The 20009-nt window shown below is 39.8% G+C and overlaps 2 protein-coding genes across 2 annotated transcripts; one reads left to right on the top strand and one right to left on the bottom strand.

The window, feature by feature from the left end:
- Nucleotides 1-14229: 14229 nt before the first annotated feature.
- Nucleotides 14230-17896, bottom strand: alg10 (ALG10 alpha-1,2-mannosyltransferase). The gene is made up of 3 exons (XM_044185351.1): nt 17532-17896; nt 16538-16735; nt 14230-16450 (listed from the first exon to the last, which is right to left on the bottom strand). The coding sequence occupies exons 1-3, from the start codon at nt 17694-17696 to the stop codon at nt 15389-15391; spliced, it is 1425 nt and encodes a 474-aa protein (XP_044041286.1). The 5' UTR covers nt 17697-17896; the 3' UTR covers nt 14230-15388.
- Nucleotides 17897-18076: 180 nt separating this feature from the next.
- tprkb (Tp53rk binding protein) lies at nt 18077-19996 on the top strand. The gene is made up of 4 exons (XM_044185357.1): nt 18077-18332; nt 18535-18657; nt 18843-19019; nt 19234-19996. Exons 1-4 carry the CDS (start codon nt 18192-18194, stop codon nt 19318-19320), a joined length of 528 nt encoding a protein of 175 aa, XP_044041292.1. The 5' UTR covers nt 18077-18191; the 3' UTR covers nt 19321-19996.
- The last annotated feature ends 13 nt before the right edge of the window (nt 19997-20009 follow it).

Below are 20009 nucleotides of genomic sequence, written 5' to 3'. Positions count from 1 at the left end.
TTTTTGCGAATGCCAGGCTAGCTGTTCCCCCTGCTAATCACCTCCCAGCTCCGGCTTAATGCTTTACGCACAGACATTACAGTGGTATCGGTCTTCTCACCTAACTCTTGGCAAGAAAGCCAAAGTAAGAGTATTTCCCAAAATGTTGAACAAATTTCTTAAAATACTGTGCATGCAAGTCTATAATATATCAGTATTCAATGTTTGCAACTTTCTACACAACCAGGTTTTAAATGATTCCAGTAATTTTATTCCCCAGAAGTTGGAACAGCTCTTAAAATCAAGTACAAACATAAGTAGGTTCATGAGACCATGTTACAACCAACCAATTTATTTTTCAAAGCAAAAAGTGCGCAAATGTCTTGCTTGTCCCCCAAAGAACGAGGTTGGTACCTCTTTTTAGGCACTGCAACACAAGTCTGAAGGCTTGCAAGATGACTAAAAGGACAGAAAAGCAAAAAATCGAGTATATTTTTGCATTTGTCTTGTGAATTACTGGATAATTTTCCATCTGAAGACCTCTAAAAAGTATTCAAATAAAAGAAATTGAGAAGGAATAATCCCCCTTTGGTTGAACTGGTCACAACCTGTAGACATATGCAATCTGTGTAGAGGGCTGCAAGTAGACACAGTTTTGATTTAAGAGTCTTGTGGGTTGGTTGGCGCGTGGGTAGAAGGAATCAGAGCCTTGTTTTTGTGTTTATGTTGCTGTTTTGATGCTTTTTGCACTAAAACATTTCTCAAAGTTTTTTTTAAAAAGTTAAACAGATGTTAAATGTTAAAAAAAAACTGACCATCAGCTCACATAAAAGCACTTATAAATTCCCTGTCTATTACTGCAACTTTATTGGCTTGCTGCTACTCACTGAGACACCACATGGCCACCTCACATTCACCAACCTCTAACTCTCTGGTAACAAACCTTCCTGTGAAACATCTTCTGTCTGCTTCCAACTCACTATATAATGACTGCGATCACTTTCGCTCTCTAATCACCATTATATGTGTCCGCGCGAGCTGCTGTAACTTCATTAGTCTGAAAATCGCAATTAGCGTTATTCCTTCAAACTCCGTCTCGCTGTGCATCCGTCACATGCATGCTGTCACCACAAGGTCTGTCACTTTGTTAACAACGTGCTTCCATAGAGGAAGATGGAGAGCAACACGGAGGCTGTCAACAAAGAAACAAAGTAACAATCAGACTTACCAACAGACAAGACAGTGGTATTGTGAGTTAACAAATTAAAGTTTGAGCCTTTTAATTACTTATTATATATACTACACATTGATGCTGGACACTTTTCAAGCCAAAAAAAACAACAACATAAAACCATAAAACTGAATGGAAAAAAAGGGGAGTGAACTTTTGTTATAGATTGTTATAGTGTGGACTTGAACACGGCATTGACATTTCAGAATGGATGGCTTTTGTCTTGCGTGAAAAAACAGTAAGACACCCACAGAAAATATGCCAAAATGATGTTGATAATAAAGATGGTTGACGGTGACAGATGTTATCAAGTATGCACACAGTGTCGTGCTGTCCACAGAGGCCCCAATCAATCACCATCAGCCCTCTGTGTATATTAGGTAGATGTCAGGTGTTGGCCCATCCATTTCTCCCTTCATAAATGCACTCATAAATTCAGAGAGCGGACAAAATTGGCTGATGAATTTGCCTTATTACAGATGAACATTTGCATACATTTGCAAAACAAATTCACTCAGTTGGCGTCACATTTGGCCCGCTAAAAATCAAGCCTGAAATTGTGGATCGGCTGCCTGAAGTGAAGTGAAATTGGAGTGTAAATGAAGTTTGTACATCTACGTATAAAACAGGACAGCAATGAGGGACGGATTCCGTATCGGCAAAAATTAAATCACCGTTTTTTATTTATTTACAGACAGGGATCAATTATGTGAGGCTTCTCATGTCAGGCAGAGAGGACGTGTGTGTGTGTGTGTGTGTGTGCGTGTGTGTGTGTGGCTGGGTGGTAATACTGTGTGCATATTCTGTCCAAGGGAATAAAGGTTTCTTTTTGTCTTGATGGCACTCAGCTATCAAATGTGCAAAATATTTTTGAAAGACCACCAAACGCAATATTCATTAATTTCATCTTTATCGCAGCCTTGAGATTACTTTGGTGTCTGCTGGGGAAAAAACTACATATTTGATTTGCACATGGAAAACTGTCTAACCTACCAAATATGAAACCTCTGTGACAAAGCATACCAGCATATTCATTTTGACTGAACCACATAGATGTTTTAAAACGTAATATTCAATCCTTATCTTGTGAAAAAATAGGAAAAAAGTTTGTCCTTTAATTAATATTTCATGCAGGATGTGACCATGGAGTCAGGTTTAAAAACCACATATAGTTCCGGACAACATGAGAAAAGCGGGAGCTGTTTCGTGGACAGTGTAAACAGCTGATTTGTGGTTGAAACCAGGTTTAAGTCTTGAATCTGGCCTTGAGGGCAAAAATCACAATGTTTTTTGACATCTTATAAGTATTATAGGTTAAAATGGACCCAGACTGAGTATACTAAATGCAATAGCACCTTAAGCTATTGTTTTCTGCCACAGTCAAGCCAAGATTTAAAATGCAGGTGAGAGTCAGATAAATATTTTAGCACACTGGGTGTTTGTAATGCAAAGGTGATTTGTGTCTTATTTTGTCTGCACAGGCGGGAGGGCCTTGTGCATGCCTCAGGTTGCTTTAAATAGCTTTAATAGGGAAGAGATGGATGGAAAGGTGCTAATATCACTGTCAATCAACATCTAATGCAACGCCAGCAGAGAGAGAGAGAGCGTATTGTAGCACTACATGCACAAAAACACACACACACACACACACCACAGAGGAGTAACGCTGCTCATTAACAGCAATCGAGCAAAACATCAAGACCGCGAATTCAGAGCAAGCTACTGTACATCTGGACGAGCAACATCGAAGGCAAATTTAAATATTAACTCATTTTATTTTTATGTATTTACTTGTGTGCCGTTTTAGTCGTTCTAGTTTTAGTTTGCTGTAGTACATCTGAATGTTTTCATGCCCAGAAAATGCTCAAAATGCAAGAAAATAACAACTCAACCAGACACAATACTAGCACTTAGATATTAACATCCATCCTGTAAAGAAACAAGAAATAATTCCTTTGCTCCTTAATTGTTTAAGTAGTTATTCACCAAATGATTATGGAGTGATTAGTTGATAGAAAAGGTCGTGTGAGGTTTTTGTCCCTTCAAAAGACTTGATGTCCTAATGCTTGAGTAAGTCTAATGAACACTGTGGTTGGTGTCTGTCATCCAGGGTTGTAATTATGTTCGCTTGTCACTTCCTGACACAGTCTGTAGCTTAGCAACCTGCCACGGAGACAGAGCTAAAGTTGGAGCTCATTTGAATATTCCCCAGAAATTAAAAAAGAAAGAAACTCAGGTGGTTGGTGCAATACTAAGTGCAGCGTTGCATTTTCTAAACATGAAGGTGGCATCAGAGCACCTTTCAAAGTCACCAAATTCTCTCACACACATCCCCCACAATGCCGTCAAACTTTTACAGACAGCATGCTAGAAACTGTGATATGAATGTGGGCAGGTTGCATAATTACTGCGTGCCGTTAATAAAACAAAACACATGTTTTGGCCACTCCGCCCACTGAACGCCCACCAATCTTATATAAATAGAACATTTTCTTCAAGTGCTGTAATTGTTTTTTTTTAAAGGTGCTAAGAGATGGCACATAGCTGGTGTGTTCAGGTTCACGTATCCCATTATGTAACTTTTGTGTTATGAAAGATTTTTCTTACAGTATATGTAATGTCTAAATGAGATTTCTATTTTTGTTAAAAGCAGAGGTGTTTGCAATGTGGCGCTTATTGCTCAACTTTATTTGATTTTCCACTTCATTATAGACGCTCAGATATCCTGACTCTGGATCCTACATTTAGCCTTAATGCAACACAATAGTGCCTTTGATTACACCTTCCCTGCTTCATAAAATACCCATGACCAACTGTCACACGCTGAGTAGCACTCTCTATAACGAGTAAACTTATCATCATGTGTAAAATTGGTGGCCCGGCCCTTAAAATGCTATTCTAATGCATTTCTGTGCCTTCTGTTGAGCACTTTGAATTGCGTCTGTGTTTGAAAGCTGCTCAACAAATACATCTGCCTAACCTTCTCTATTGTAGGTACCAAGCAACACACATAAAAAGCTTGTGCTCTCCCTAAAGTTGAAAAATTACTACTGCACCCTTTGTTCAGTAGTCTTTGAGTCCCTGTTCAGAAGTAATACACACATTCTTAGTGCTCGTAAAAGCACTGCAGGTTGACACTGTACAGATAAAGTATCAATACTACCGATACTTAATCCTGCTTTGAGTATTGATACTATCGTCAATAGGATCAAAACCAAAAAAAAAGCATCCGTCTCACATTATGGCGTTCTGGATACATCAACACTCTTGTTAGTGCTGCACTATTTGCTTCTCAGCTGCTGCTATTGTGTGCATGTGCACAGTTGTCACCTCATTAGTTTAGACATTTCACACGATTTGTTAGTTACCATTAAAACAGTGTTTTGACATGTATGCGATTAAGAAATTAACAGAGAGCAGTATAACGAATTGACTAATGTTTGCTCAATCACTTAGCGGTAATGAAAACAAATTCAGAATTCAGGTCTAGTAGCCTATTGTGATGAATTTACCTTATAAAATGTGACACATGGATTTCCCCAACTTGATAGTATATTAGCCGCCTTAAATAATAAAAAGTATCAGTATCGTATCTGTGATTCGGGCCCTTGTATTTCTTGGTATTGGATTAGTGTTGAGTATTGGATATTGCTGTTCTTCTGCCTATGCTGTCATGTTCTTTTGCGAAAACTAGTGTTACAAAATTTTACTTAGTCCAATACACTAGCTTCTCATCAAATACCTACCAAAATGATGGCATTCCTATCAGCTTCAGCTGAACTTAGAAAATGCTAGCAAGCTGCTAAACTAAGATGGTGAACATGGTTGTTATTGTGAGCGTGTTAGCATGCTAGGATGCTGATGTTAGCATTTAGCTCAAAGTACCACTGTGTCTAAGTACAGCCCTCACATATCTGCTGGCATGGCTGTAGACTCTTATGCCGGGTTCAAACTACATGATAATCCTGAATAATAAACCCAATAATAGCACAAACAAAATAGGCGTCGGGAGCGACAATTGATCGTTTTATCCTGTGTAGCGTTTCATAGTGGACGGCAACCGACGCCACATCGGCGACGCCTCACGCTCTCCCAACAAGACTAGCGTGACAGAATTCTTTTGCCTTCTCTTGTTGAGTATGACAAATTCCACGACGTGACCAACAAGAGCGCAGAGCGCTCTTCCACGCACAACTGTAAACATGGAGAACCGTGAAACAGAGGAAAGGTCACAGTCATTTTTTCTGTCTTTTTTTTTAGGCTTTTCCGAACACAAGACAGCCAGTATCATATACACAAATCTCTATAAACAGATATCTGCATATGAATGCAGAATCTGTAGGCAAGGGACAAGATTTTGGTATCAGAAGTGTTCTGGTTTCCCAGCAGGCTTTGGTTGCATGCAGGTAAACTCTCCATGTGGAGAGCAAAAGAGGCGGAACGTATTGGCTGAAATGCAATCTCGGTCCCACTGGCTATCGTCTTATGACGAATTAGCTTTTTATCAATCTCGGAACCCTAGAGATTAGCTTTTTAAAAATGTATCTGCATTCAAATCGTTGTTAGACGATAGCCGATGGGTTCTGAGATTGCTAATTGGACTGTAAACAATGACCGGCGTGCAGAAGAGGACGTCTTGGCCCGGATATCCATTATCAGGATATCCGCTGGCTACACCGGACGCCCTGAAACTTTGACAAAAAGTTATGACTCTATAATCGCCTAATCTGACACAGTGATCATCTGAACAGACAAAGATATTGTGTAGTCTGAACGACTACACAATATAATAAGACCTTATTGTCCTATCCCTTGATTGATTCATATTTCACACAGATAACTTAAAAAATACTCAAACTCAATAATCATTCCAAAATATCCCACTACTGTTGCTACTGTGATACTTACACGCAGTGCCGTCTGCTTCTCCATCTGCTTCTTCACGTCCCTGCTCTGTGTTTGCTTTGTTGAGGGTGTGATCCAGGCACAAATTGCAGCCTAATTAAGTCACAATCTCAAGAAAACAATTTGCAAATAATTTGCTTTTAAATCATAATCACATAATGAGATAATGAAGTAGTGATCATGAGAAAACAAAGTTTGATATCTCAAGATTATGGGATAGGCCTACTTAAACTGCGATCTCAAGATAATGGAGGTAAAACAGAAATTAGGTAGCGCAAGAGCTCTCTCTAAGAGAGAGTGAGTTCTGTAATGTAAAAAGAATTGCTTTGGCTCTCTTTCATTTCTGCTTATATGAAACAAATATAATTAAACACACAGAGAAAGCGCTACAGGACCAACCGTGCTTCTTCATTATAGTCCACAAACACCAACAGGGCTAAGTGAGACAAAACGCCAACTTGGCCACTCAGTTGACTAATGGTTTTTATTGTGCTTGCTGTGTTTAATCAGTAGATACCACACACACACACACACACACACACTTACACACACACAGAAACCTAGCCTTTGTCTCAATTAGCAGTACATATGAGGCCACTTGTTCTCCCTAATCTGGCTTGATATATTATGCATCACAGCTGAGCATTTCCGTGTCGCTCTAACTGTGTGTAAGTGTAAGTGTGCGACAGTGTGTTTCCACCTCAGCTAGCAATGCATTATGCAGTGAGACAGGAGGCAGATGCATAAGGTGCTAGGAACCTCATTGGCTTGAAAGTTTGTGTGTGCGCGTGTGTGTGTGTGTGAGAGAGAGAGAGAGAGAGAGAGAGAGAGAGAGAGAGAGAGAGAGAGAGAAGGTAATAGGTCATTGGGGAATCTGGTGAATTTCTATTGGACTGTGTTTCTGGTCTCTCCAGCCACACATGACGGTGTCTGAAAGTGTGAGTTTGTCCCCGTAAATATGAATGCGAATATGAATACGTGTGTGTGTTGACATGTGGACATGTGTGTGTGTAGGAAGCTGGCTGATGTACAGCGACAGGGTCGAGAGTGTCGGAGGAGTTGGAGAATCATCTGACAGCAATAACCTCACTGCTGCTCTGCTGACTCCACACACTCACACACACTCCTTCTTTGCTGGGTATATGTATGTGCACTCACAGAGTGGAGCAGAGAAGTAAATAACAATTAGTAAATTAGAGGGAACTTCAGTCTATTAAAAGTTATAATTGGTATGAGGAAAATAGTAACAAGTACTTACTGAGAGATTTCAGTTAGTCACCACCACTGAGGTCACGAACACCAGTATGCACTGTAAAAAAAGGCAATTCACAAAAGTCTTAAGGATGGTTAAATCTTAATTTTTCTTGTTTCAGAATATTATTGTCAAGAACACTTTTCATGAGACTGTTAAACTGGTCCAGATTTTTCTTTCGTGATTCGACATTTAATCTCTTTTCCAGCTGTAGATGACAAGAAACACATCTGAAAAGTGGATTACATGATTTCACACACACACACTATCTCAGACATCTTTGCTTATTTCAAGAATCAGACGAAACATAAAACTAGGCAAGATTGTTTTTTTTGTTGGACTTTAGGCAGGTCCCTGCACTCTTACTGAGAAAAAATACACTTGATTCTACAGAGAATTATCACCTGACTCTGCAGTTCCCCTCGGTTCTACGGAGCATTTTAGCATCTTTCAGCTCATTGTTTTGATTTTATGGCCCACATCTTTACTGTTGGTTCAGTCTCACAGTTCTCATCAGTGCCGTTTCCAGACCTACGTTTCCGACGCAGCAGGTAGCTATTTTCAGTGTAGTGTAAAAGCTCTGATAAACCCACTATAAGCTAACTGCCCAACACTGAACGACTGACGTACAAAGTTAGCAATTAGCTGGTGAAACATAGCGAAGCAAATATTTCCCTGGCTCTGTAGCCAGCAGCTGATGGAGACCAAAATAGACCTAAAAGGAGAGTGAATACTGGACGTACATTTGCCAGGTGGCCAGAAAGAATGAATGATGCTAATGTTGCTCCATTTTTTATGCTGATATCAAGAAATTTTGTCAAGTTATTTTTGCTTACTTTATTTGCAAATTAATTTGTTTGTTATGAGCAAATTTCTCTACATTGCACAATATTTAGTTTGTTTGTATCACTTTCAATGACACTGAATTTAAAGAACTTTCTTTTCTTAAATGACGCTCACCAGAGAAATAACTCTGTAAAGAAGTCTTGGGTTGATCACGACTTCTTATAAAAGAGAGACATTTGTTCCGAGCTCTAACTCGCAGCACCACAGTGCTCCCAGCAGAGGAGGCAGAGTGGAAAATGAAAAGGTCTCTGTTGTAACAGCCCACTGTAACGGTGATAATTATTATCAGGAATGGCATGTGCCTTGCTTTGAAATAATGTCACTGACAGTTAGAGGCGGCATATTGCTTCTCCAGCCAGCAACTCTAACAAAACTAAAAGAAACTGAAGGAGATGGTTCCGTAATACTCAGATTTGTTCTACAGAAGTGCAGTACACACCCCTTTTGTGCAATCACGTCACATATTTCTTGAAAGTCTCCATCATCCAACATACATATCATTTACATTTTAACAGAAGAGGTTTCTCACCTGGATACACTTGGTGTCAGTCGATTTTGTGGAAAGAACACAGAAACGCTTTTAACACAGTGAATCATCAAGTTGCTACCACTGTTTATTTCAGTGCTACCAATATGAAGGAGCAAAGATTTCCTATTTTGTTTCTGCTGAAGTTCAGCCGGGTCAAACTTTAGAGCTACGTCGATCAGAAGAACGGGTGAAATAGTGTTATGTGATAATAATGATGTCCATGAAGGAGCTGGTTTATTCTGGTGCTTTGCTGGAGAAATATAGGCAGATATATGTATTAGATGATATAATGTTTTTTTTTACCAAAATGAAGAAAGTAACCAGCTTAACTCAAATCAGATGTGAACAGAATCGATTACCTCTGTAATCACAAATCAACGCTAAAATCTGCTCACCCTTTTACCTGATAACTTCTGACTTACATGGTCACAAAATGTGCTCCAGTGAGCTTTGTGCACATTCAGTTGCATAAGTTATCACTATTTTTTTTTTTTACACCTGTGGGATCTTCTCTTGCAGCCAAGTACTTTAATGAATCACATAAGTGGGAGATCAGTCATGACAAAACACTGTGAAAATGAACTGCTTTATGGTGAGTATGGTGATATTCAGTGTTTTTCTTATTGTCTTCAAATCCCACGAAAAGACAAAAACAACTGTTGCCTGTGTAGCCAAAGCATGATATATCTTATTCCTCTGTGCCATAAAGCCCCATTGTTGTCCAAAAACTATTTGAAACCCTATACTGTTGCACTGGGTGACATTTCTTAATTACAATGAACACAGGTACTGTAATGTATTTTGAGTCAATCCCATCCTGCTGCCATGAATACTTGCTAGAGGGTCAAATGTGTATTAATCCGCAGTTGAATATAGTCCCCACCAAATGCACTATTTACTCTTGTTTGAGTAATGTTTGCTAAAAACTACAGCACCCAGCTGTTAAATTACACGATCTAAAAGACCCAAAAGCAGAACACAGTGAAGGAGAGGACTAGATAGTTAGTTCAACAGTCTTTATTGTAAATGTGACAAGATCACTGGTGGGCTGAATGCTCCTCCAGAGCGGACGAGGCAGGTGTAATCCACGGAAGCCAGTGAGGAAACCTTCCAACGGGGCCTGTAGAGAATCGGCAAGGCTCTGAGGACAGAGGCGGTTAGAGAGTGTTGTGGAGTTGGCTCGGTCAGCATGGTGGGCAGAGAAGGCAAGGCAGCTGGACAGGATCCTGCAGAGATCAGAGGAACCACGAAGGCTGTGATGACCGGCAGGAAAGTTAATCTGCAGCAAAGACGAGCAACAAGAAAACTTAACTTGAATCGAGAGTTTAGGCTGTAGCGACAGTACCACAGTGGTGTACTGAGACGATCTGGCACTGGCTGCATTGTAGACCCTGGTAGATATACTGTGGGGGTTTGATTGGATGATGAACGTCAGGTGTGCCGGTGATCAGCATCAGGAGGGAAAACCAGAGCACCCCTCCCAGGCCAGTACACACAGACACATACACACACCAAGAGACGAACAGAGGACTGACAAGGAACACAGGGAGGGGAGAGCAACACTAGAGTACACAAGGATAGAGGAGGAGAGATGTGGCAAACTATGACACCAGCTGTGTTAGCAAATTACTGAGCCAGTTGTAATGATTTCATTTTCAGTGGAAACAATTGAGTTGCCACAGACAGGAAGTAGGAAATTACTGAGAGACACATTATTGGTTTTGCTGTTTCCATGGGATTTGTTAACAGTAAGAAAAATATAGAATAACACCAGCCTTGTGATAGATGTTGCAGAGTAAACAAATTGGGGTCTTTCAGTATCAAGTTGTCTATATTCACAGTTAACTTGTTATCATCTTTTGGTGGACAACACCTGCCATTTGTAGAGTAAACGTAGGCATGCATTTACATGAACATGGACTCATAAACACCTTCCACAGTGACGTAGAGAAGTCAAAAGACTAGAAAATTGTTTATTCTCTTACATGATTGTGAAGCTTAAGTCTGTTTTTTTTTTATTTAAACATGAACTGCAACTGCAGTAATTATAGGCACCTATTTTGTAATGAGATTCTTACTGTGCTGTCGTATACTAAATTTATGTTTTTCTCTCCCTCCTCCTCCCTCTCATCTCATCCTAATTATTTTCTGCTCATGCAACTTTTATGTAACCTCAGTGAATGATTAAGTAACAAACTCTGAATACATTTTTAAAAACAAATCTATCTCATTGTCTTTCTGTGTTGTCCGTTGTCCTCCTTTGGCTCCAGAAAACAAATGGCTCTTTCTTGAAACTCAGCTTCAAATTAATTGCTCAGAGACCTCTGATCCTTGCACAAGTTAAAGTCTGGGAGAAAACAGAAAGGTGCTTTGGTGTTATGCAGTACTGTTTGCATGTGTGTATATGTGCACATACACACAAAGAGACAGTGTAAAGGAGAGAAAGGACAAAGAAACAGAAAACATGCCATCCCTAACTAATAATTTCGTTCTATTCTGTGCAAATCAGTAGCAAATGTACCTTCCATCTGACCTGTAATCAGTGCAGCACCTTTTATATGGATGTTTATTACTAACAAAACTATTAAGTAAGCACACAACAAATCCAAGTTAAAATCTGCAAATCAGAAAGTGCCAAGCCCATTTTGAGCACACAATCCTGATTTGCATTTACAAATCTGTCCCTTTGTACTCATAATGTTCAAATTAAATTAAATTGCATGTTTTTTTGCTCTGCTCTGTCTTTTACTCTACTTTGAGAAAAAAAAATCAGAAACCAAAAGGGGAGGAATTTATATTTCATATTTGATATTGCTAGCTGTTTTTACATTAATCAGCTGGAATGCCATTAGTTCTGTTTTCATACAACCGATAACATTGTAAGCATATAGTTTCTTTGCTAGTGTTGCCACAAGGGTTCGTGTGACATATAATTGGACATCTGCTCATGTCCTGAGGGTCTGTTTGGACCGTCCAGATGCAGCCCAAAATTTATGACCACACAGACTGTACATGCGACCCATACAAACATGTTTGAACATATCCATGTAAGCAGACCCACAATGTAGTTTAAACAGAAGAGCGTGTGCAGACGTGGACCGTTTTTGGACTTTATCCACCCCTTTAGCTTTACTGCTAATGTCTCCTTCTTATCTAACATACAAAGACACATATCTTGTCCTGCACAACCTACCAAACATCCACCAGGGAAAAATGCACTACTAATGTCATTTTGCACGCTAGCTAGGTAATTAGCTGGTCAGCTGCAGCACACTGAACAACATAAAAACCTGCCTGCAAATGTCACTTTGGTCTGTTTAGAAGCTGGTATGGTCCCTCCTGTTAAGTATAGCTAACAAATAGCATGGCTTGTAAGCTACAGCACATATCTACAGCACATATTTGTTTACTTTGTCCCTATGTTTCCCTGATGGGGTTATGCTGCAATCACGTTATATGGGACGGATGGCAGAGGTGGGAAAGAGTCCCATGTTATCAACGTGCAAGTGTTCACGTCATCGGATAACTCAAGATGGTTGTATGATTACAGAGATGGTCATGTTAGAACCTAAATACTGCCCATTAACAACATAACACTACATTAATTAAATTTAGGTTGAATTACATTCAACTGACGTGAGTTGTGTGAGCTCTCAGAAAAGTTAGATTCTCCCAGTCGTGATTACGACTTGGATGTTGATGTGAACGCTATTTACAAGTCAGAAACTTGTGATTACTTGAATATGACATGAATGCAGCATTAGCCTGCCAGCTGCTGTCAATAAAACACAGAAACGACACACCACTTCAGCTACTGACAGAAAAAAGAACATATTTTATTTTTTCTTCCCATAATTGATGGGAAAAACTATTAAAAATACATTTAAAAAATGACTTACTTTTTGACTGCAAAAGCTAATTGTGTTTTTGACTTAAGCACTTATGAGATTGTTTACTCCTCAAATATGTTTTCTGATTCCTCAAAAGTTTTGTCATTTAAGAACTTCCTTATCCTCAGGGCCAATCAGTGTAATTTTGTAACTTTGGTATCAATGGGGGTACCCATCAGTTTTCCTCAAAATGCAATCATTGATTAATAAGATATTCTGCCATATACCAGGACAAAGTACAATTGCATCATATAATAAAACAAATCTATGAATGATGGTAGTACCTACCTCTTGGGCTGTAATTTTCAAAATGCCAGAAGACAGTGATGAGAAAAGACTCATCTGTACTTTCATCATCCCCAAAGTAAAAATCAATGAGACAGTAAAAAGGGAAAGAGAGAGTCAGGGATGTTTAGTAAAAGCCAGAATACAAAAAAAATGACATACTGTACATCCCAACAATTCGCACCCGGATCACTCTCATGCAAAGCCAACAGCACATACTGTATCTCCTTCACACCAGCTCAGAGTGTCTGAATAGTGTAATCAACATTTGTAATCATCCCAGTATGATTTTATTAAAGTCTCTCCTGTGAGCTGGCCCCACACTGCTTGATGTAATTAGAATTTAGTAGTGATACGGGTTAGATGGAGAGCAATCATTGTGCCACTTGTTTTCTTTTTTTCTCCCGATTGAGCTTTCACTTACAAAGTAAAGAAGACTACTCTAAATTACTATGAGCAACACAGCAATCGATAGGTTTTATTATCATCATTACCTACTGTATTATGTCAGATCCTGCTAATCAAATTTAGCTGCCCGAGTTTCTTCTTTGTCTGTCCTTGTCTAGATGTAATTTAATTTCATTTGAAAGCACCGGCATTTGTTAGAGTTGAAAGTGGCTGATAATTTGAACAGCATGAAAACAAAAGTGTCTTCAAGGCTGGCTCCACACTAACCATTAAGTTTTTATGTTTGGTTTTACACAGGCATGACGTTTTTCTGTGTTACTCAGCTGTGGAAGCATAGTTTAAGGGTAAAGTGTTAAATTTATAACCACTTTGATTGATTTACTTATGTTAAAGAACTTGCTCTGTTCATAGAACCATCTAGCTTTGTCTTATAGCTCCTCCTAGTGACGGATTCTGGATGATCTGTTGAGTTAGACTCAAGATGTACAGGTTAGACCCCGCTGTATACAATAGTTAATAACCAAAAATTTCATTATCTATATTATCTTATTAACATATTGAGTCAAACTAACTTGTAACAGAGTAGTTTTACAGAGCGGTATGGTATATCTTTTTCCACCACTGCCTGCAGAGTAAATCAAACTAGTACAACACCCCTTTAAATAAACACTCTGTTGTGATGTGAACACATTTTTCCAAACTCACTGGATATGAGACCAACATATGAGACCAATATGATCAGTTGATGTCTGTCAATGCAAATCTCATGATCTGCTCAAGTTTGTGATACACTTAAAAAAAAAAAACAATCATTTTATTTTGCTTCTTTTTGTTGCTCTTTGTCTTCTGTAAAGATTTTTGTGGTCCATATAGTTGCCAAAAGTGCTCCATAAATAAACTTGACTGAAAGCATGTTGTTTTATTCAAAGGTATACACAAGATTGTATCAACAGAGGAGCAGCATACAGCTGGATGGACATTAATTATGGAACATCTATGTACCTACATAGAAAAATAAATGTGAAATTAAAAAAATAAAAACACAAGCACACAAATCAGGCACAATGAAAATCGCCAACAGAAAGGGGAAACATACAGAAGGCAAGATGTGCAGAAGTGCAAAAAAATAAACTCAATGACAAACAAAAATACAAAAACATCTAAATTAATAATGAACGACACATTTCTGAATCACCTCCAGTAAATCTTTATGGCTTGGTCAAAGTAAAAAATCAAGGTAAAAATGGAAAGCATATGTATCTTCAATTTAGTCCCGTAATTATAAAGTTGTCCGTGGGTCAAAATGTGTCCATCAAAAAGCGAAAATCTCAGTCATTACAAAAACATCCCATACAATAAAAATTCTGAAGTTTACAATATGGCTGTCATTTTTGGTCTCTTCAATCATATTTACAGCTCAACAGTTATTTCACCAAAGATCGATTCATAGAAGTGCATACAGTATTTACATTTAAAGTACAAAACAGTTTGCCATAAGAAAAGCCTTGTCAATTCCCAGAAACCTGCAGAAAATGTCAAACTTACATGACCAGTACAGATGATTTTACAACACTGATACCACCACTGAACTGTCTAAGCCAAAAACTAATAATTTTTACAAAATGAAATTCTCTTTGAATACTCTTGGTCATTTTCATGTAATTGTGAACTGATTCCCAGTAAATTTACAGCCCTGCTGCAGGACTGGTAGCCTTTGTCAATGAAAGCAAAGTACAGAATAACTCGACCTTAAAAACCTTCAACATCAAACATTAAGATTTAAAAGGCTTTTGATGTTCACTGCCACCTGTCACGTTAAAACTAGCAATATTGATTCTCAGCGTAAACTATGGCAATCCCTAAACACTATCCCAAACAGCATTTGGTTACACTGCACAAAAAAGGTGACAATATGAGCCATTTTTGTCTGTTAGTGAGATGTAACAGAGGCTTTTCTTTGATTTCTGAAATGTCACATGTACTGTGGGAAAATCTTTTGATACCAACATCCTGTTGGGAGTCCAGGAACTCCTGATATCAGATGCTTCCCTTCTCTCTTTTATTCACCACATGAACCTCTGCGTGGCTGTGCTGTCCGGCCAGTGGAAGGTCTTACTGATGAAGATGTAAAGTGTGGCAGCATTGACCACCGTGTACAGAAGAAACTCCACAATGAGTCTGGGAAGAGAGGGGAGAGGCATGTGCAGGCGGTACATCAGGTAGGGTACGATGAAGTACCTGAACTCCAGCAGCTTCTGCGGTACTGTGGCAGCCAGGAGGCATGCCAGGAACGCCAGACTCCAGAACAGTGAGCGCGACTTGAAGGAGTCCAGAAAATTCCACCCTGCAAACACGTACGCGGGGACGAGGAGGAAGCGCACCAGCTCGTGCTTCTGGAAAAGCCTTTTCCACACGTAGAAGGGGAAATGGCGGTTATCTGCCAGGAGGTACCTGTGGACGAAGGTGAACTTCCAAACCAGGAGCAAAGAGACGCCCGTGACGAAGAGGAAGAACAAAGGCTGTTTTTTTAGAGCCTGGACGAAGCGAAGGACGCGGTAGTAACAAAGTGAGACGGGGAGGGAGAAGAAGAGGGCGAAGGAGAAGAAATAGAAGAGTTGGGGGAAGTTGAGGCAGGCCTCGTGGCTCGTTCTGTCACCCACCACTATTCCATCATTCAGCACCACGAACACCAGGAAGCCCACGCCGACCACTGCGTAAGGCCAGGCCACCAGCACCACCGCCTTCACATGACTGGGCGAGGTGAGGAACTCCAGCGTGAAATGAATCACTTTCTTAGCTCCACTGAATGACAGAGGGACCTGGGAAGGAGGAGACTTGTCATCCCTCTTTTTCGTATGCTCCACCCTCCAGGCCTCGTCCATTTTGGCGGCCACCAACGTGCCTGCGCAGAAGGCCACCCAGATGATGTTAGTCTGGCGGAAGAGTACGGAGCAGACGCCGAGGAATGCGGAGGCCTTGTGGCAGCCGTAGAGCGTCATGAGGTAGGTGAAGAGGGTGAAGAAAGTAGATCCGGCGTCCGTGTAGTAGAGGAAGTTGAAGAAGTAGAGCACAGGGAAGGTGGACAGAGACAGCGCTGAGAGGACTCGGCGTGAGGTGGTTCGCGTCTGGAAGAGAGGAAACACGACATCAGAAAACAAGACGATGACAAAGAAGATCACTCACGCATGATCATCATCATCATCTGGAAATACCTTCTCCCTGAGGTGCAGTTTGCAGACGAGCAGATAGAGCAGGTAAAGGTTTCCGCAGTTGAACAGCAGGTTGATGAAGCGCAACATGGCCGTGGAACACACCACGGCGCCTGTCAGGTCAGCGAGCCACACCACGGGCTTGATGACTCCCACAGAGACAAGGTAAAGGCCTGGGAGAGTGGTGATCATTGGGTCCCACTGCACGAGGATGAAAACCATGTTAAAAAGGGGCACGCCACCAATTTTACATGAAGATAAGTTCGAAGAATATCTCGGCCTCTGCTGCTTCAATTTTGACCGTTCTTTTGTAGAATGTATCTCGTAAGCCGGCCAACTTAATGAAAGTCAAATACTAAAACTCTGGAGGGCCCTTTAAATTTTGTAATGAAACACTGACACTTAACATTTTGTTGGCGGTTTTTAAAGGAACACACTCCTGAATGTTTTAGTCCATTTACTGCAAATTACATATAGTTTACATCTTACACATTTCCAAAGTATATTTTGCTTTTTGTTATATTTTGAACATTTACTGTGCTATATGTAAAGGTTGTACATTTATTTAGTGTGTTTTCTTTTTGTCTTATAAAAGAGAGAAGGTACCCTTTATCTAGCTAAATAAAGACGGCAAAATAAAACAAAAACTACGGGTCGCTTTGACATTACGTGGTCAGTAATAAAAGGTTTACGTGGTTTGTGGTAAATTGATTTAAAATTTGAAAACTAGGGGAAAAAAACGATATGATGATCCTTTAATTTCCACTAATCTCACTTGTCTGAATTGTGCTTGATAAAGCTGCCTGCATATAAACGGTAACAATACATAAACCGCCATTAATGATATTCTATATGTCCGACATAGAGATTAAAAGCTCTACAAGCTGCCACATCATTTTTAATGACAGCAGCTCCGCTGCTAGCTAACCTTAATCCGCTAAACAACAACGAGAGACTCGCTTTCATGGCTACCGTGACTTTCAGAGAGCCACTTTACCTCGTTGAATTTTCCATGGCAGTATTTCTGAGCTTGTGGGACATGAAAAATCTCGTCCATGTACGGCTCCCTTTGCTCCCGAGTGACTCTGGAGAACAGCAGGCAGGATATCAAAAAGTTGGTGCTGCAGAGCGCAGTGAAGATGTAGCCTTCAAATTTCTCCATGTTTGATGACGAAATCCGATGTAAAAGTGAAAGCAGTGCAAAGTTAGCTGTAATAATGTTGCGTAAACCACATAACGACTAGATTCGCGAATTAAAACCACTGTACAATCTCAATTCCGAGGGAAACTGGTTGAACTCTGTCCAGTTTTGATAAACGGATTTTTGACAGCTGGCGGTCCGCTTCGGAAACACGCTCGGTACGGAAACTCTTGTATAACTATTAGTTCCTGGGTTGTGCTAAATAGTTAAGCATCACACTTCTATATAATAGTAACCACCATAATTATACATATGATAGATTTTAAATAGTAATTATTTAAGATATCGTTTTCCTGCTTTTGTGGAGCTGTTTTCCTAAAGAGGAACTTTCCTCCCAAGCAGTGACACCGTGTTATGGTTCCCCTCGTGTACAGACCATAGAGTGTATATAAAGACGTTCACGTGAAGCGCGGTTATCTCGTAATTTCTTCATAGTTCTTTAAACATTTGTCCAGCATGCATTTAACACAGGCACTAGAGCTTTTCTCTGACCACAGAGTCACTCAAATGCTTTTCAAAGAGGTCAGAAATGCCGCAGAGTTGAGACAGTGTGCAGTGGAAGGTAAAATAAATGGTGCCTTGATCAACCCAACGATGGTGAGACATTTTCATTCAGCTTAAGCAACGTTTTCTCTAAGTTTTATGTGCATTAGGTAATAGTTTTACTTTCCACACAGAAAACATGGTTCGTAGGCCGTGTTTCTACAATTGCTCACGTATTTTATACCAAATGGGAAGTAAAAGGTATCAAGGAAACTGAAAACTTCATTCACCATCAGACTTTCTTTTTCATTTACAGCTGGTGAATCCTTTCCAAGTGCTGGTAGCTGCCAACAAGGCTGTTCACTTACAGAAAATTGGAAAAATGAAGACAAGAAGTTTATACTCAGAAATAATCTTCAACCTGTCACCTACTAATAATGTAAGTAACCAGTACTTCCTTTTCTTTATATCGTTGTCCATTTCTTGATCTCAAAAAGTTTCTTTTTGTTTAAAACAGCATTACACCTCTATCATTTTATGGGTGCAGGAATATTTGTTGCTTTCAACCTTTGCTTATGAATAAACCTACTAATTAATCATATCTGTATGCCTGCCTTAATACAGATCTCCGAGGCGTTTAAGAGGTTTGGGATCTCTGATGGCGATGACTCTGTCCTGGTGGTCCTGGTTCACAACAAAGATGAGCCACAGCCTCTGTCAGACATCACAGCCAGGGTGAACGGACGGCACGTTCCAGTGGAAGATGTTTCCTCGCTGTCAGACCATGCAAAAATCAAAAAGGTTCTCCGTCTGATTTAATTTTATGTGACTCATTCCATATAATGTGGACTTGTATGTGTTTTGCTAGACCAATAATGTAATCAAATCTAGGACATGCAGTATACTGCATATACTATTCGTTATCTGAATGGGTGACCATTAGCTGTTGTAATTATTATTATGTTATTATAATTATAAAGGGAGTTTATAATTTGCTTTTTTGCCTTTGTTTCAGCTGTATAAAGTCACTCCCCAGGAGGAGAAGTGTGGCACTCTGCTGGATGCAGTTGTATGCAGGATGGCCACCAAGGATGTCATGTAGCTACAACAGGAAAACGGATCAGAACAGGACTTAAAAAAAACATTATATATGAAGAAAATGGTTGCCTTTTTTCATATGACATGTGGATGTTCTGCTGTTGATGTTCTTCCACCACACTGAAAAGTCCCAAACCTGTAAATGTTGTCTTTTGGGCACACTCCATGCAAACTCAAATCAACGTTAACTACAGAAAGTCCCATTTTAATTACGCCAAGCTCATGCTCCCAGCTGAAAAGAAAATTTTTCACATCTTTTCATGGACTTTACCTCTTTTCTCCTGCTCACATTTTTCCATATAATCGTTAGACAGATGTGGAAAAAGTTTGAGAGGCAGTTAGGGAACCCATGCCACTTTATTAAGCATCATCTTGAGTTCCCACAGCAACTTTTCACGCTTCTCAGTCTTTCCTTTGAACCTTTTCGGTGAGTTATGTTTGTCTCTAAAAGTTGAAGGTTCTGGGTGTTTTTGACAGCAGGGGACAGTGATGTAAAGTAAGTTGGTGAATAATGAATCCAAAGTGCTCTGGGCCAAATATCAGCTGGATCTCAAGAGGATAAAAAAAACCCCCATCTGCATTCACAACACTGACATGAAAGATTTAGAGTCGGGCCGAATTTCAGTCAAACCCCGTCAGCCTGAGAAGACAAGAATATTAAATCTACTGGTTGTCTAAAACAGTTTAGCTTTG

The sequence above is a fragment of the Siniperca chuatsi genome, linkage group LG23 (genome assembly GCF_020085105.1).
Source record: "Siniperca chuatsi isolate FFG_IHB_CAS linkage group LG23, ASM2008510v1, whole genome shotgun sequence".
Lineage (NCBI taxonomy): Eukaryota > Metazoa > Chordata > Actinopteri > Centrarchiformes > Sinipercidae > Siniperca > Siniperca chuatsi.
Note: the sequence above shows the minus strand (reverse complement) of the source record. Positions and strands in the feature narration are given on the sequence as shown.

Excerpts from the sequence above, each read along its gene's own strand:
- alg10 (XM_044185351.1), bottom strand. The coding sequence starts at position 17,696 with ATGGAGAAATTTGAAGGCTACATCTTCACTGCGCTCTGCAGCACCAAC. Across the intron at positions 16,736-17,531 it reads GCCATGGAAAATTCAACGAG|TGGGACCCAATGATCACCAC; the intron begins GTAAAGTGGCTC and ends ATCCTCGTGCAG. Across the intron at positions 16,451-16,537 it reads AACTGCACCTCAGGGAGAAG|ACGCGAACCACCTCACGCCG; the intron begins GTATTTCCAGAT and ends CCTCTCTTCCAG.
- tprkb (XM_044185357.1), top strand. The coding sequence starts at position 18,192 with ATGCATTTAACACAGGCACTAGAGCTTTTCTCTGACCACAGAGTCACT. Across the intron at positions 18,658-18,842 it reads ACCTGTCACCTACTAATAAT|ATCTCCGAGGCGTTTAAGAG; the intron begins GTAAGTAACCAG and ends GCCTTAATACAG. Across the intron at positions 19,020-19,233 it reads ACCATGCAAAAATCAAAAAG|CTGTATAAAGTCACTCCCCA; the intron begins GTTCTCCGTCTG and ends CCTTTGTTTCAG.